The sequence below is a fragment of the Astyanax mexicanus genome, chromosome 2 (assembly GCF_023375975.1).
Source record: "Astyanax mexicanus isolate ESR-SI-001 chromosome 2, AstMex3_surface, whole genome shotgun sequence".
In the NCBI taxonomy this organism is placed as follows: Eukaryota; Metazoa; Chordata; class Actinopteri; order Characiformes; family Acestrorhamphidae; genus Astyanax; species Astyanax mexicanus.
This window is the reverse complement of record NC_064409.1, coordinates 26,601,764-26,619,365: the sequence shown is the minus strand read 5'-3', so window position 1 is coordinate 26,619,365 and position 17,602 is coordinate 26,601,764. Positions and strand designations below refer to the sequence as shown.

Sequence of the window (17,602 nt, the reverse complement as noted above, 5' to 3'; positions counted from 1 at the left end):
CAAGACAGTGTGCAAATTATGCAGTGTGCAAAAAAGACCAGTGAGGTAGTAATTACTCTATTACACAGTGTGCAATAGAGTCCAGTGAGGTAGTAGGGTTTTTAGTGCTTTCCATTTTCTGGGGTAAGTGGGGTAAGAGTGTGTGTGCATGTACAGAAAACCATCAGTTCAGTCTCTGCAGTTGAGGAGTCTGATGGCTTGGGGGTAGAAGCTGTTGCAGAATCTGGTCGTGCTGGACCGGATGCTGCGGTACCTTCTTCCTGAAGGCAGGAGGGAGAACAGTTCGTGTGAGGGATGGGTGGGGTCATTCACAATGCTGGTTGCTTTGCGGATGCTGCGGGTGGTGTAAATGTCCGTGATGGAGGGGAGAGAGACACCGATGATCCTCTCAGCTGTCCTCACAATACGCTGGAGGGTCTTGCGGTCAGAGACGGTGCAGGTCCCAAACCAGGCAGTGATGCAGCTGCTCAGGATGCTCTCAATGGTCCCTCTATAGAAGAGTGTGAGGATGGGTGGAGGGAGACGGGCCTTTCTCAGCTTCCGGAGGAAGTAGAGACGCTGCTGGGCTTTCTTGGCTGTAGAGCTGGTGTTCAGGGTCCAGGTGAGGTTATCTGCTAAGTGGACACCAAGGAACTTGGTGCTCTTAACAATCTCCACAGAGGACCCGTCGATGTTGAGTGGAGAGTGGGTGTGTTGTGCTCTCCTGAAGTCAACAACCACTTTAAAAATTCAGCACTTTCAACACAAACACCCGTGGGATAAAGCCTGTATTTAGCTAGAAATAAATCCTACCACTTCTAAAAACTGCTGCGTCATCATCCTCCGGTGAGGATCTGTGATTAATTGTGGAAAACAATAATAATTTCTCCTTCAAAGTTTCTTCTGTGACTCGTTTAGTGCATTATTTCTCAATTCTCAAGGTACTCTGCTGCTGTGTAGACACAAGATCAGTGTGTGATATGAACGCATGGGCTTGTTTTGAATCAGTGATTCACTCAATGAGTTAAATTAACCCAAATTTGGCTTAATTTGACTCATATATATTACCTTCATCCACCCACTTGTCTCTTCACATCCATGTCACTGCCATTTTTCTGTATGTATAGACACAATATGTAAGTATATTCTGTGTGTGTTTTCTCTGCAGGACTCTGAGATCTTTATTAATGATAAAAAGACAGGTGAGATGGAGACGTTTTGGAACCCAACACCGGATCTGCGCCAAAGCCGCCTCACCCGCTGCACCGTCCCACCTGAGGAGCAGGGCGAGTTTGAGTCTGAGAGGTACTCTTACGCTCTGTAACAACTAACAAGTTTATCTGTTAGGTTTCTGTTGTTCTCTGGTTTTCAGTCTGAAAGGGAGCATTTTCCTCCCAGAAGCCGGTTTGTTATTGTTGAGGCGTGGAGAGAATTAATTATATTTGAGCTCTGTTTTTCTGCCTTTGCAGACTCTGGCAGCATGTGACCAGAGCCATTAACAATAAAGACCAGACTGAGGCCACCAATGAGAAATTCATATTGGAGGAGGTTCAGAGAAAATCAGCCCGGGAGAGGAAAGCCAAGTGTGAGGAGTGGATTCCAGCACTGTTTGAGCAAGACCCTGGTACCGGAGAGTGGCATTACAGATACTCAGAGTGAGAGATTTTACAGACACTCAGAGTGAGAGATTTTACAGACACTCAGAGTGAGAGATTTTACAGACACTCAGAGTGAGAGATTTTACAGACACTCAGAGTGAGAGATTTTACAGACACTCAGAGTGAGAGATTTTACAGACACTCAGAGTGAGAGATTTTACAGACACTCAGAGTGAGAGATTTTACAGACACTCAGAGTGAGAGATTTTACAGACACTCAGAGTGAGAGATTTTACAGACACTCAGAGTGAGAGATTTTACAGACACTCAGAGTGAGAGATTTTACAGACACTCAGAGTGAGAGATTTTACAGACACTCAGAGTGAGAGATTTTACAGACACTCAGAGTGAGGTTTTACAGACACTCAGAGTGAGAGATTTTACAGACACTCAGAGTGAGAGATTTTACAGATATTTAGAGTGAGAGATTTTACAGACACTCAGAGTGAGAGATTTTACAGATATTTAGAGTGAGAGATTTTACAGACACTCAGAGTGAGAGATTTTACAGACACTCAGAGTGAGAGATTTTACAGACACTCAGAGTGAGAGATTTTACAGACACTCAGAGTGAGAGATTTTACAGACACTCAGAGTGAGAGATTTTACAAATATTTAGAGTGAGAGATTTTACAGACACTCAGAGTGAGAGATTTTACAAATATTTAGAGTGAGAGATTTTACAGACACTCAGAGTGAGAGATTTTACAAATATTTAGAGTGAGAGATTTTACAGACACTCAGAGTGAGGTTTTACAGACACTCAGAGTGAGAGATTTTACAGACACTCAGAGTGAGAGATTTTACAGACACTCAGAGTGAGAGATTTTACAGACACTCAGAGTGAGGTTTTACAGACACTCAGAGTGAGAGATTTTACAGACACTCAGAGTGAGGTTTTACAGACACTCAGAGTGAGAGATTTTACAGACACTCAGAGTGAGAGATTTTACAGATATTTAGAGTGAGAGATTTTACAGACACTCAGAGTGAGAGATTTTACAGATATTTAGAGTGAGAGATTTTACAGACACTCAGAGTGAGAGATTTTACAGACACTCAGAGTGAGAGATTTTACAGACACTCAGAGTGAGAGATTTTACAGACACTCAGAGTGAGAGATTTTACAGACACTCAGAGTGAGAAATTTTACAGACACTCAGAGTGAGAGATTTTACAGACACTCAGAGTGAGAGATTTTACAGATATTTAGAGTGAGAGATTTTACAGATATTTAGAGTGAGAGATTTTACAGACACTCAGAGTGAGAGATTTTACAGACACTCAGAGTGAGAGATTTTACAGATACTCAGAGTGAGAGATTGGGTGGCATTACAGATACTCACAATAAGAGAATACAGATAATTATACATATATTTCATTTCCCTTCTGCTTTTTTTCAGGCTTAATTAACTGGGGCATGTTTCAGGTGACGGGGTGTGCCATTTTTTTTCCTGAAAACTAATCTGTACTGACCCCTGCTGGAGAAACAGAGTAATGTTCTCTCTCTCTCTCTCTCTGACTCTTACTCTCAGCACTCGTCCATGGGACCCGCTGAATGATCTGATCCAGTTTGAGAAAGACGGCTGTATTCAGACTAAAGTCCGGCACAGGACTCCTATGGTACGTTCAGCCAGTGTAGTTAGTCTCAGTGCCCAGCAGGGCACCCGGAGGGACAATTACCTGAGCCAGGTACGTCCAGCCCCGCCCAACCTTCCTTCTCCTTCTGCTTCCATCTCTCCATTGCTCTTCGTGGTCCATTCCATTTACTTTGACCATCGTCTGGGTGCTTGGCTGCCTCATAGTGGCTTGTTTTTGTTTTCTTTGTCTGTTTATTTGTCCTTGCTGCTTTGCACTCCTGTTCTGTTGTAGCATTTAAGTGAGTGAGTGAATGAGTGTGTGTGTATGTCTGTGTGTGTGAGATATAAATGACTCCCGCTCTAATTCATGTGGCCTTACCATGAGCACACTCACCAGTATTCACCCTCACCTACAAGATAACACATCACAACTTATACAGATGTGGCTGTTTCCGAGTCATCTTCTGAAATAACACTGTACTGCTGTCCCATGTGAGTGTATTTTCTGCATCATTATCATAGTAAATACTCTGATCATAAAAAAGTAGCTGCACCCAGAAGGAAGTGTGGGATTGTAAATCTATTCAAATAGAAGATAAAAGTAACCAGGAACAATATATGATTCTACATTTTGACTGACATCTCAGCATGGAGTTGTAGAGGTTCCTAATGGAATCCTGTGATCGGGGATAGGTCTGATAATTCATACAAAGTTGCATCCCAAACACCAGGCCTTATGGTCATGTGACGTAGGACATTAAACCGTTCTCCAAGATAAAAGTGGGACTCATCACTGAAGATGACCCACTTATTTTGAGTCACTGTGTAATAGTCTGCCATGACACCATTGTATTATTTGCTGATGTTCCCGTGGTGTTAATGGAGTTTGTGATAATGCATGCATGTACTCCTGCATCATGCAGCTGTCTGCCAGCAGTGCTGGCACTAACAAAATTACTCATGGAGGACTGTTGATCACTGAATGTCCACCATCATGACTGCTGGGTCACTTCATTTTTATTAATTTGTCATTTCTACACTGACACTTTCCCCCTGGTGTACTGAACTGACACACAGTTTAGTGTGTTTGTGTGTGACAGGGTTAGGGCTGCAACGAGTAGTCGACATAAATCAACCTTTGCTACAAAAATTGTCCATGTGGAATTTCATTGTCAACGTTTCGTTAATGTGTGATTGCGCAAGAAAGAGCGCACATTAGAGAAAAAAAAGGCCAGGAGAGTTAGGCACACACACACACACACACCATAAGAAAGTGACAAATCATGAGCATCCTGATTGGCCTCTCCTCATGCCTAGTTGGCCAATGAGTTTTCAGTGTGGATGGGACTTGCAGCACGTGAGAGAGCTAGAGAGACAAGCATACAGTGTAACAGAGGCGCTGTGCACTTTATTAAAATTAAGTTATATGTTACAGTAACTACAGACTTTAATATAAAAAAACGTAATTTTTTTAAGTCATTTCAGGGTGGTATTTCCTATAAAAAAGTAAAAATATATATATAAGTATCCTAGAATCTCCTAAAAATAACATCTAGCACTGTGTGAATGTTTCCTATAATATACATTGTATTTGTTAGTTTAATATAGGTACGTCAAACTATCAAAATGTAAATCTTTAGCTGTCCACACCAGTAGGAAGTACACATGGAGGGCAGACTATTCAATACTAAAATAGTCATTAGAGTGTGTGAGCTGTTTCATGCATGCTTCATTAATCTGTCAGTGTGTTTCTATAAGAATGACTGAAATGTAAAAGTTTCTGGTTGCTGTGACTGCGGTGAGGTGTAATTGTGATTACAATGGCGTACTCTGTGTGTGTGTGTTTTGTTTAGGTAACGGGACCTAAAAGAAAGCACAAGCAGAACGATAAAGCCAAAAATGCGGAGAGCGGCTGCTCCTCTCCGGAACCAGAACAACAGGACTCGTCTGGCAGTGAGAGTATGGCACACACACATGCACACACAATCACATGCACCAACACACACAGTTATGCATTAAATCTACTTCCAGTAGCTCACAAAAGTGAGTACACCTCTCACATTTATGTAAATACATTATTATATATTTTTTATGGCACAAGACTGAAGATTTGACATTCTGATACAATGTAGTCAGTCTACAGCTTGTATAACAGTGTAAATTTGCTGTGCATTCAAAATAATACAGCCATTAATGGCCTAATTGCAGGCAACAATGAAAGGAAATTAGCCACGTTGTGCCCAAAGTTTCAATATATTGGATGATGATTGATTATAATTGTGGCCTAAAAAAATAATTTTCAATATTTTTCATAAACTACAGATGACAAAGAAAACTAGGTTTACCTTATTTTTGTTTTCCACAATTAATCACAGATCCTCACCGGGGAGTGATGACGCAGCAGTTTTTAGAAGTGTTAGGATTTATTTCCAGCTAAATATCCGCTTTATGTGTTTGTGTTAAAAGTGCTGGAACTTTCTTTTTGGTACAAGCTCAGTCCTCGGAGCGGAATGAAAATGTGTGCGGACAAACACTGCAGAAATGAGTAGCGTTTCCAGATATTTTAGATTATACCAGCAGTCAGGAGGCACACAGATACACAGACTGCGTGAACTTAAAGTGTACCTTTATTTAAGTCCAAATGCCCTCTACCAACACCCAAAAACACTCAAAACGTTACTACACTGCCCAGTGGGGCTCTAGATACTTAACTTGTGACTAACAGTCTTTTAAGGGTCCATTCTGACTCAGCCTTCCTCTGTCCAGTAGCTTCTCTCTCCAGTGAGGGCTGAGGCTGAGTCTTTATGCTGGTATCAGCTGACTGCTCAATCAGTTCTAATTCAGACCAGCTGGGACAGGCAGGGGCTGCGAGTCACGGTGTGGGGTAGACCCACATCTCCCCCGCCTCCGCACATCACAGTATGTTAAGTAAATTACTGCATTTTGAAAATCGCATTAAAACTGTAATTCGAAATAACCAAATTAATCAAGAAAATCGCCCAGCACTAGTGGTCAACATTATTTTCCAGCACTGCCTTAACTCTCTTGGGCATGGAGTTCACTAGAGCTTCACAGGTTGCCACTGGAATCTTCTTCTTCCCCCTCCATGAAGCTATCACAGAGCTGCTGGGTGTTAGAGACCCTGCGCTCCTTCACCTACCATTTGTGGATGCCCCAGAGGTGCTCAATTGTGTTTAGGTCTAGAGACATATTTGGCCAGTCCATTATGTTCATCTTCAGCTTCCTCAGCAAGGCAGTTGTCATCATGAAGGTGTGTTTGGGGTCATTATTGTGTTGGAAATCTGCCATGGGGCTTAGTTTCTGAAGGGAGGGGATCATGCTCTGCTTGTTACTAAATGTAACAGGACAGGCCTGACTGTAGGCAAGGGACAGGTTCCTTGGTACTCCTCATCAGGATGCTGCCACACATGCTGGACACCATCTGAGCCAAACACGTTTGTCTCGTCAGACCTGTTTGCAAGCTTTTTCGAGCATCAGCTTCAGAAGAGGTCCTTCTAGGAAAGTGCCATGCAGACAGAGTAAATGCAGTGTGTGGTGTATGGTCTGAGCATGGCAGGCAAACCTTCCACTTCTTAATACTCTGCATCAATGCTGGCAGCCCTCATGTCTATTCTTTACAGTGAACCTTGCAAACCTGGTGTTTTTGCACCCCCAACTTTGATGTGCCGCAATATCTTTGATGAATATTTAAATTTGTTTGATGATCTAAAACATTTAAGAGTGACAAAAAAAACCTTTCACACCACTGTATGTAGAAATATGGGTTTAGTAAAAAAAAGGTGCTGCAAAGTTAAATATTTACTAATTTATCAACAGTGATAAAAATCCTGTATAACCAAAAAATCTCATTTAATATTTTGTTTTTGTGCTAATGTAAAAAGCAAAAAAAAGTTAATTGCTTCAAAAGATGCATAATTTTACTAGACCCTGGTTGGTTCTTCGGAAACCTGTGACTGACAGGTTAGTGTGTGTGATTAATTTTAAACTTTCAAGTTTGTCTCAACTAACTAATTTGTGTTTTTAATATTGTGTTTAGGCATTTTTGTCTCTTGCTCTCTCTCTCTCTTAGGGAAGTAGAGTGGTTTTACAACACTATGATTGTGTTTTACACAATTTATAAATCCCAGCCAACATTACCCGACAGCCAGATATCTGCCAAATTAGTTTAGTGATGTCTGCAGCACAGGGCGTCTGTGAGCTGATGTATCAGAACCGAGTCGCTGTGCTTTCCTCCGAGCGCGCTGGCTGCTCAGCAATGCTGCATCAACAGCAGCTCTAAAATAAGTAGTGGCTGACTTCACATGTATCGGAGGAAGCATGTGTTAGTCTTCACCCTCCTGGTGTGTTGGGGCATTACTAGTGATAGGGGGGTCTATTATAATCAGTTTTTACTTGTATCTGGTCATGAAAATTTGCCACAAAGGCATTAAAATGTTAAAATGTATAAATGCTGTTCTTTGGCCAACCCTGGGGTACCCATCCAGGAAAACTGTTGTATCTCTGTTTAAGGGTGTTGGCAATCTCTTTATAGCCTAGGCCATCTTTGTGGAGAGCATCAGCTCTGTTATTCACGTTTACTTGCCATGAGGTGGCATGTTATCTAGTTGCCAGAGTAAGAGAATTGTACCCAAAACTAGTGATCGATTGATATTGTTTTTTTTACTGACTGATGGACGATATATAAAGCTGATATTACGTTTTTTTGCAACTGATTTTTATTTTTATTTATTTATTTATGATGATAATAATAATAATAACACAAAATTGCAACAGTGACTAGAGACTACACCTCTAAATGTCCAAATTGAGCAATGCTTGTCATTTTTCCTGAAAAAGGTCATGTAACTCGTTAGTTACACAACTCATTAGGTGTGCAAAGGGAGCAGGTGTGTTCAGTTTTCTAGTACAGCTCTCACACTCTCTCATACTGATCACTGAAAGTTCCAACATGGTACCTTATGGCAAAGAACTCTCTGAGGATCTTAAAAGATGAATTGTTGCACTGCATGAAGATGGCCAAGGCTACAAGAATATTGTCAACATCCTGAAACTGAGCTGCAGCACAGTCACCAAGATCATCCAGCGTTTTAAAAGAGCAGGGTGCATTTAGAACAGACCTTGTGTTGGTCGTCCAAAGAAGCTGAGTGTACATGCTCAACGTTACATCCAAATGCTGCATTTGAAAGACAGGCACAGGAGTGCTGTCAGCATTGCTGCAGAGATAAAAGAGGTTGAGGGTCAGCCTGTCAGAGCTCAGACCATACGCTGCACACTACATCAAATTGGTCATCTCAGAAAGAGGCCTCTTCCGAAGTTAGGAAAAGCATGTTTCCAGACCTAAACCCAATCTTTGGGGCATCCTCAAGCGGAAAGTAGAGGAGCGCAAACTCTCGAAAGTCCTGTGATGTCGTAACGGAGGAGTGGAAAGTCCTGTGATAGCCTGTGAAGCTCTGGTAAACTCCATGCCAGGAGAGTTAAGGCAGTTCTGGAAAATAATGGTGGCCATACAAAATATTGACACTTTCCACTTTCACTAAGGGGTGCACTTACTTTAGTTGCCGGTGGTTTAGACATTAATGGCTGTATATTGAGGGTAGAATAAATTCCCACTGTTATATAAGCTGCACACAGACTACTTTTTATTGTGTCAAAGTGTATTTTGTCAGTGTTGTCCCATAAAAAGATATACTTAAATATCTGCAGAAATGTGAGGGGTGTACTCACTTTTGTGATGCACTGTAATGTATGGCTCAAACATTGAACATTTTACACAAAAGGCAATGAAATGTCTTGTACAATTTATTTTAAACAAACAAAATATGGATACAATACTGATACATACTGTAATTACTTCACTCAGTGGACTATGGGGAAGTAGGTCTTTTAAGTGATACATCTGAAAAGTACTTTATCTAATCTTTTATAATGTACAGAGTAGTGTGGCTGTCATCTCTGACAAATAATACAATAAAAATGAGAGCAGTTATACTGTTTAATATATTACAAAATAAAGTACAAAATTTGCCATTTACTCAGCAGCCACACCTGACATATGCATTACAATAACCAAAACAATTGACGGCAAAAAACTACTACAAGTAATTATACCTGTTTATAATTATTAAAATGCTGTTTTATTAACTGACGCTGCTGCCCGGAGCGGTGCCTAAAGGCATCAATTAAATATTGGCCTTGTGCGCATAGATATCGGTCAATGCCAATAATTAGACGGCTGATTAATCGGTCGATCACTACCCAAAACAACTAATTTAACAGGCCTGCTCCCCATTCACACCTGAGACCTTGTAACACTAACGAATCAATCACATGACATTGGGGCGGGAAAATGAATAATTGGGCACTATTTGGCCATTTTCACTCAGGAGTGTACTGAGTTTTGTTGCCAGCTGTTAACGCATTAATGTCTACATGTTTTAAAAACTGTACACTGACTACATTGAATCAAGGTGTCTTGTCTTCAGTGTTGTCCCACGAAAATCAAATTTAAAAATTACAGAAATGGGAGGGGCATACTCACGTATGTGACTGAATCTTTTCTTACATGTTTGGTGTGTGTGTGTGTGTTTGTGAATGTGTGTTTTAGGACATAAGAGTAAACCCAGCAGTCGTCTAAGGAAAAAAGCTCCAGAAATATCTGACCTGCAGAGCGCAGTGGAGTCCATACGTCACACACAGGAGGAGATTAACAGGTTACACACACACACACACACACACACACACACACACACACACACACAGACATACAGTGGTGCTTGAAAATTTATATAAATAGAATTGGCCCTGGGGCACACCTGAAAGGATGAAAGCTGGAAAGTAAATGTTAGGCTAGTACAGCAAGAGAGATATGATTGAGACCAGTTTAGAGGAGTTTGAGTGATATCAATGGAAGATGGTCTATTGAAGAGAGTGGTGTGACAGATGGTGTTGAATACAGCACTCAAGTCAAAGATGATAAGAATAGAGAGTAAAACAGAATCAGCAGCCATAAAGGAGCTCATCTGTGATTCTTATGAGAGCAGTTTCTGTGCTATGGAAAGGATGGAAAGCACATTGAAACTTTTCATACAGAGTTGAGTCACTATTGTTTTCTCAACAATTTTGGAAATGAAGGCTAGATTAGAAATATGACGTAGATGATTAAAATTGGTGAGATTAGCGCAGTGCTGGGCGATTATGGACTATTCCATTATATTATTATTTATAATTATAATAATTATATTATTTTCGCCCTTACTAAAAATCTAATTAAGGATTATAAAGAAATGGTTTAAAGCTAGGCTTACCTGTAAAATAAATAAAAAAAGCACAAATTATATTTAAAAAATAAATAAATAAATATATGTTAAGACCATAGACTGTATATAAATATGGACAGCACAACAGGGGTTGAAAAGTAGAGCCACTACGTCTCTTACGCCCTCTGGTGGCTGGCTCCAGTACAACTTTTAACCCCGCCTATTTCCATTCAACTGAATGAGAGATGGCAGACTTTTTTTTCTAAAATTACACATCCAGGAATTATTTTGGAAGTTGGGTTCTCTAAATTCTGAACAACACCCCCCCCCCACCCCCACCCCCCGTGTTAATAACCCCCAGTGTTTTTCAATATACTTTATAGGAGTTATTCCGTGATATTTAAAGGGGTGTGGCGATGTGGTGATTGACAGCTGAGGGCAAGTTGATTGACAGGTCGCCTGAGAGCATGAATGCGCACTGTGGCTCAGTCGCGGAGCTCACAGTCAGATCTTTCTTAAAATTCAGATTTTACTGTTAAAAATTACATTTCTGAAGTAAAGCAATGGCTTGTTTAGCAGTTAACTGTTGTAACATATCCTCAGGGAAACGTTCTCTGCTGTTTTTTTGGTAAGTGAATAATTTCCATCCATAAATTCATTAGTAGTCACACTTTGTTCTTCTCCCTAATTTTAGTATATTTACCAATTATTTAGTAATAGTTTGGCTTCAAACCGCCGTAATGAAAGTGAATTGGGACGTCCTGTCCATACTTATATACAGTCTATGTTTCAGACACATTGGGTTAAGTCGAATCATTGAGTGACTCAAAACATTGTTTACAAGCCCATGTGTTCATATTACACACGGTCAGACACTGGATTATGCGGGTCTACAACTGAAAGTTTAGAAATAACGCACTAAACGAGTCACAAAAAAACTTTAAAAGAGTGATTATTATTGTTTTCCACAATTAATCACGGATCCTCACCGGAGAGGGATGGCGCTGCAGTTTTTAGAAGCGGTACGATGTATTTAATGCTGGAACATTTTTCGGTACAAGCTCAGACCTCAGAGCGGAGTGGTTAAAAAATACGTGCTCACTGGTCTGTGGAAGGTGCCGGTAACCAAGGTAAGACAGATAAACACTGCAGAAACGAGTAGTGTTTTTGGAATTTTTTTATTAAAAAGATAAAATGTCTGTATGTAAATTCGCAATTACTCCATTTTAAAAATCACATTAAAACGCCAATTCAGATTATCTGAATTAATTGTAAAAATCGTTCAGCACTAGATCAGCAGCGGGTTTTTTTAAGGATCTCAATAATTGTTGAGGTTTTAAATGATGCAGGAACAGTTCCAGTGAAGTGAGAAGAGTGAATAATTGCAGAGATGAGACGGATCAACGTAGAGAGACAAGCTTAACCAAAACTGTAGTAAGAGGGTCCAGCTAACAAGTGGATGACTTGGACTAACAGATAAAACCTGAAGTTTCTGAAATGGTGGGAAAATGGAAAGAAGAAAAACAATGAACAGGAGCAGAAAGTTTGAAAATTATAGTGAAAGGGGATTGTAAACTGAAAGGCTGGTGGATTTAATGTTTTTTTGTTGTTTTGTTCCCCCAAAAAAATGACATAAGGGAAAAAGGAGTTGAGCACAGATGAGATGGTAGAAAGTCTAGTTGCCATGCTCTCTCTGGATTGGTACAGTAGATGGCGCCCTCTCCTCACATCACACTCATGGTGATGTCGGTCAGCACAAGACGTCTGTTAGCTGAAGTATCAGTGCTGCATTTTTCTCAGAGCGCACTGGCTAGCTTATAATGCTACCCGCACCATTTCAAAAACAGGTGGTGGCTGACTTCACATGTATCAGAGAAGACATATGCTAGTCTTTACTCTCCTGGTGTTGGGGCATTACTAGTCATAGAGGAGTGCAAGTGAGAGAGTGAGAGAAAATTGGGATAATATATATAATATATATATATATATATATTATTATTATTTTTTTATTTTTTATTTTTATTTTTTTTTATAAGTGTTGGCCAGACCATTTTCTTGAGCCTGACCTGACAGGACCTGTAGAAAGTGGTGTGAAATCTCAGCCTGAGTTCAGTTTGGGTATCAAACTGATACTGTAACGGCCTTGTGCAGACAGTTTAAACTTCTGTAGTGTAGCTTATTTAACTCTGGTATGTTGGTTCCTTACATTAACTGTTAACTTCAGGTTCTTATTCAACATTTTGATTGGTTCAAAGTCAGGACTTTAACTGGGGCATTCCAAAACTTTTTAACTCTTTAATTTTATTCTTTTTTAACCATTCTTCTTCTCTTGAGATTCAGTTCACGAACAGACATCCTGACTTTTTCTTTTAGAATTCTCATTTCAGAATTCATGTTCCGTCAATGATGGCAAACCATCCTGGGCCAGATGCAGCAAACCATAATACTATCACCACATTTCACAGATGGAATAAGGTTCTTCTGCTAGAATGCAGTGTTTCCTTTCTCCACAAGTTCCATTTTAGTTTCATTAGTCTCTTAAACATTCTTCCAGTAGTCTTGTGGCTTGTCCGCATAATCTTTGGTAAACTGCAGACAAGCAGTAATGTTTTTTTTTAGAGCAGTAACTCTGCCATGCACACCATTGTTGTTTAGTGTTCTCCTGACTGTGAACTAATGAACAGTAATATAAGCCAAAGTTACCCTTGGAGTGATCTTTGTTTGTTGACCTCTCCTGGGGAGGCTAACAGTGGTCTTGATATTTTTTTCATTAGTGCACAATCTATCTGACTGTGGATTCCAAACTCTTTAGAGATGATTTTGTAACCTTTTCCAGCCTGATAAGCATCAACAACTCTTGGTCCTCAGAAATCTTCTTTGTTCAAGCCATGATAAACTTCCACAAATGTCTTTGATAGATCCCTGTGTTTTTTTAATATAACAAGGCCCACTCACCCCTGACTGTCATCCCATTGATTGAAAACACCTGACACCTTCAAATACCCACTACTCCTATAGGTTCACATAGTTTGTAAAATTGGATCATTTTCCTCAATAAAATAAATTATCAAGTATAATCTTTTTCTTATTTGTTTAATTGGGTCCTCTTTATTTAGTTTTTAGGGTGTGTGAAAATCTGATTTTTAGCTCGTATAAATCCAGAGGTATAGAATATTTTAAGTGGTTCATAAACTTTCAAGCACCACTGTTTATGCATGGACAATCACAGAGTTAGATAATGGGTGGGTAAAGTGGATTGGGTTGAACTAGAGTGGGATGCATTGGGTTAGACTGTCTGATTTGACTAGATGTGTTGGGTTGAACTTGGTTGGTAAGGGATGTATCAGGTTGGACTGGATTGGGTTGATTGGTATGTATTGGGTTTGGCTGGGATGCATTGGGTTAGACTGGATTGGGTGGAACTGATGGCTTACTCCACTGTTTTTCATATTTGTGTGATTATTAATTATTGATCAGTACCTGGTGTTTCTGTGCAGGAGTATCAGTGCTCTAAGGAGTCGAGTGTCGGTCCAGACTGAGCACAGCTCCTTCCTTACTCAGAGAGACTACGCAATCATCCTCTTCCTCATCTGTGCTCAGATCGTCCTCACCCTCATCTACAAATAATCAGAAGATTATTCTTGAACTCCAGCCTGGGATCAGGGACCGAACATAAACCAGAATGGACGCCTCCCTGTCCACCACTCTCTTGCTCCTGACCTCTGCACATGTCCACTTTGCCTCGCTTTGTGTTTTTTTTACGCTCTGAAGGATCCAGAATTTCAGTGAGAGGTGCTCCGGGACTGACTGCAGATAAAGTACATTATGGGAAATGCTCTGGACTGCAAAAGATGAGAGAGCCTAAAAAGCACCGCCTCTTTTACTTTTACTTTATCACTATTATTATTATTATTATTATTATTATTATTATTATACTGTTATATTATCTTTGTTATTTTACAGTGTTCACTTTTTCCTACTGGTGTGTTTGTAAGGGAATTGGATGGAAGGTTTTAATGAGGGATGTCCCAGTTTGATCCAGTGTCTGATGTTTGCTTCTGTAGCCATGCTAGGCTAACAGTGCTGACAAACACTAGGCTTAGACTCATTTTATACACACCCCAAAAACACATCTCTCAGCCCGTTCAGATCTGCATTAATTTAGTGTAGTTATTTTACAAGTGATAAATTTACCTAAGTAAAAACATTTTTTGTGGGTTTTGTGGGAGGCACCCAGGCAGTGGTCATTTTTACTCTCTGGACCTGAATTTGCCTTTGATACTGAGTTTTCTTTAAACTGTTACAATAAAACCTGATTCAGTTGGGATAATTTGTTTTTTGCTGCTGTGCCTCCATAATAAGACATACTTTTTTGTAATTAAGAATTTTTTTAATTAGCAGATGTAATTCTAATCCTCCAGCGGTTCAAAACGTTTACAGTAGACTCAAATCTGAACAGGGATGAGAACACTGGATCGGGACCTTCCTAGTTTTAAAGCAACAGATGAACTGTGTCTCTGTACGAGTGTAAGAGTATGTGTTTTATTTTTTACTAATCAACACACACCTATGGGAATAGTAGGAGGAGCTTAGGTGTAGGTGTAGGGGAGTCCATGGTATTTCAGGTATGTAGTTTTACATTAGCTGTAGATCTACATGAGCTAGAAGAGCATGAGAACCGCCAGCCTCATGCTGCGCCATTGCTAGTGTTAATATATACGGACCAGCAGGACACTGCTTGGCTTCAGGTTAGGAATAAGGTTTAGGTAGAATTAGGGTTTAGGACTAATCCTGTAATTTGACCATAGTAAAGGTGTAGCAGAATGTTTCCTATTGTAGCTCCTCCCCCTTCGTTTAATGTAAATATTATCAGTTAAAGCCAAATGGGAGGAATATAGGAATGAGTTACTTAACGTTTTTCTACACAAATGCTTTAGACACTGTCGTCATATCACATGTGTCTTTTATCTGTTTTGTGTGTGCGTGTTTTAGAGGTTTGAATGTGGTCACACCAGTAATAACTTCAGATTTATCATTAATGTGCCTTTTTAGAGTGGCTATGGTTGGCGGGGTTCTTGGGAGAGACTGGGTGGGGCTATGCCATGGGTGGGACTTAGAAGGGGCATGTGATGGGTGGAGCCTGCTTTAAGTTTTTTTCCACTTTTATTAATTTTGGTTGTTTTTCACTACTGCGTGAGTGACTGTGCCATAATCAGCCTTAGAGACGCGTTTTAACCCACCGACCACAGAGTGTGCGTGTGTGTGTGTGTGTGTCCTGTTGTCACTTGGACAGTGTGCGCTGCATCTCTCTGTTCTACACGGTTAATGATGATGTATTTGTATTTAAGGATTAACTTCCTGTATGTTAATCACCTGTAACACCAATTAATAATCAATAAACAGTGACAACCATCCATCTCATTCTTCTGTCAGTGACAACATCGTGATTGGGTTAGACTGCATTTGGTGTATCAGTTTGGGTATAAAAGATTAGACTGGGTTGGGTTGCATTGTGTATATAAAAGTAAAATTAGTTGGGCTGGATTGGGTGTACAGTTAGGTCCAGAAATATTTGGAAATTGAAACAAGCTCCCTTATTTGGGCTCTGCATGTCACCTTATTAGATTTAAAATTAAACAAATGAGATGCAACTGTAGACTTTCATTCAAGGGGTTAAACAAAAATTAGCTAATTAAATTTACCATAAATACAATGTTAATTTTTAACATTTTGTTAAGAATCCTTTGCAGGCAAAGACCACTGGAAGTCTGGAACATATGGACATCACCAAACACTGGGTTTACCTTTTAATATGCTTTGCCAGGCCTTTACTTCAGCTGTTTTCAGTTGTTGGTTTGTGGATCTTTCTGCCTTTAGTTTTTATTAATCAAATGAAATGCTGCTCTGTCAGGTTCAGACAACCATCTCTCATCACTGTGAGATACTGGAGCATCTTTATCAGATACGGTGTGTGTGTGTGTGTGTGTGTGTGTGTGTGTGTGTGTGTGTGTGTGTGTGTGTGTGTGTGTGTGTGAGAGAGAAAAACTGATAGATGAAAAAAGGGGTAATGATCTCTCATTCTCTGTAGGTTAATGGCCCCTAAGTTCTGTAGTAGGAGAGAGAGAGAGAGAGAGTGTGTGTGTGTGTGTGTGTGTGTCAGACTGCTGTAATGCAGAGTTAATCCGAGTGCTGAATGAGAGTGACACTGCAGCAACTTTTTCAGTTTGGAACATAAAGACCCTGCTGATACAGCACTCACACTCACTCGCACATTCACTCATATACACTCTCCTAGCTCCATCAGTTCATTTATAAGTTGATTTACATAAAAATAAATAAAAGTAATAATACATAAAGAGAAATAAATTACACTTTAAGTTACCACTTTAGTACATAAGCTTTATATACAGTGGTATGATTTTCCTTTATAAATCATTAGTTGTTTGGATCAGTAATTTCAGTGAAACATATGTAGCAGATGAATACAGTGAAATTTGAGAAGTAAAAGAAGTTTATACGATTTACAGAAAGTGTGCAATAATTAAACAAAATTAGACAGATGCATACATTTGGGCACCCAAACAGAAAAAATACATCATGATTTAGTATATTGCAGAAATAACAGCTTCTAAACACTTCCTATAGCTTTCAATAAGAGTCTGGCTTCTTGTTGAAGGTATTTTGGGTCATTCTTCTTTACAAAACATCTTCAGTTCTGTCAGGTTTGATGGTTTCTGAGCATAAACAGCACACTTTAAATCACACCACATATTTTCAATATTATTCAGGTGGTTTGGGGACTGAGATAGCCATTCCAGAATATTGTACTGTTCATCTTAAACATTGTTCTGAAAAATCTGCTGATATTTTCTGAAATCCATGCGTTCCTCAACTTTACCAAGATTCCCAGTACCTGCACTAGTCACACAGCCCCAAAGTAAACCTGGCTTGTCCAAATGTGCTTTTGCATACCTCAAGTGACTACATACAGCCTCACCCTGTACAAAGTGTGCTGAATAGTTGAATGATGCACAGCGGTTGTAGGTATTTGGAGCTGGTCTGTGGGTTGACCATGAATGTTTCTATTTTCTCTGCTAATGTGAACACG

The 17,602-nt window shown here is 39.8% G+C and overlaps 1 protein-coding gene across 7 annotated transcripts in view; it reads left to right on the top strand.

The window, feature by feature from the left end:
• osbpl8 (oxysterol binding protein-like 8) overlaps positions 1-15,910 on the top strand; it is an 85,857-nt gene extending 69,947 nt beyond the window's left edge. For 3 of the 7 annotated variants that reach the window (XM_049474117.1, XM_049474122.1, XM_049474120.1), the window contains 6 exons: positions 1,148-1,284; positions 1,449-1,634; positions 3,173-3,329; positions 5,071-5,176; positions 9,843-9,948; positions 13,992-15,910. In XM_049474117.1, coding sequence (XP_049330074.1) covers positions 1,148-1,284; positions 1,449-1,634; positions 3,173-3,329; positions 5,071-5,176; positions 9,843-9,948; positions 13,992-14,121 — 822 coding nt within the window. In that variant the 3' untranslated portion in view covers positions 14,122-15,910. The remainder of the gene's footprint in view (positions 1-1,147; positions 1,285-1,448; positions 1,635-3,172; positions 3,330-5,070; positions 5,177-9,842; positions 9,949-13,991) is intronic. The other 4 variants (XM_049474119.1, XM_022674285.2, XM_049474121.1 and 1 more) reach the window with 3 other exon arrangements.
• The last annotated feature ends 1,692 nt before the right edge of the window (positions 15,911-17,602 follow it).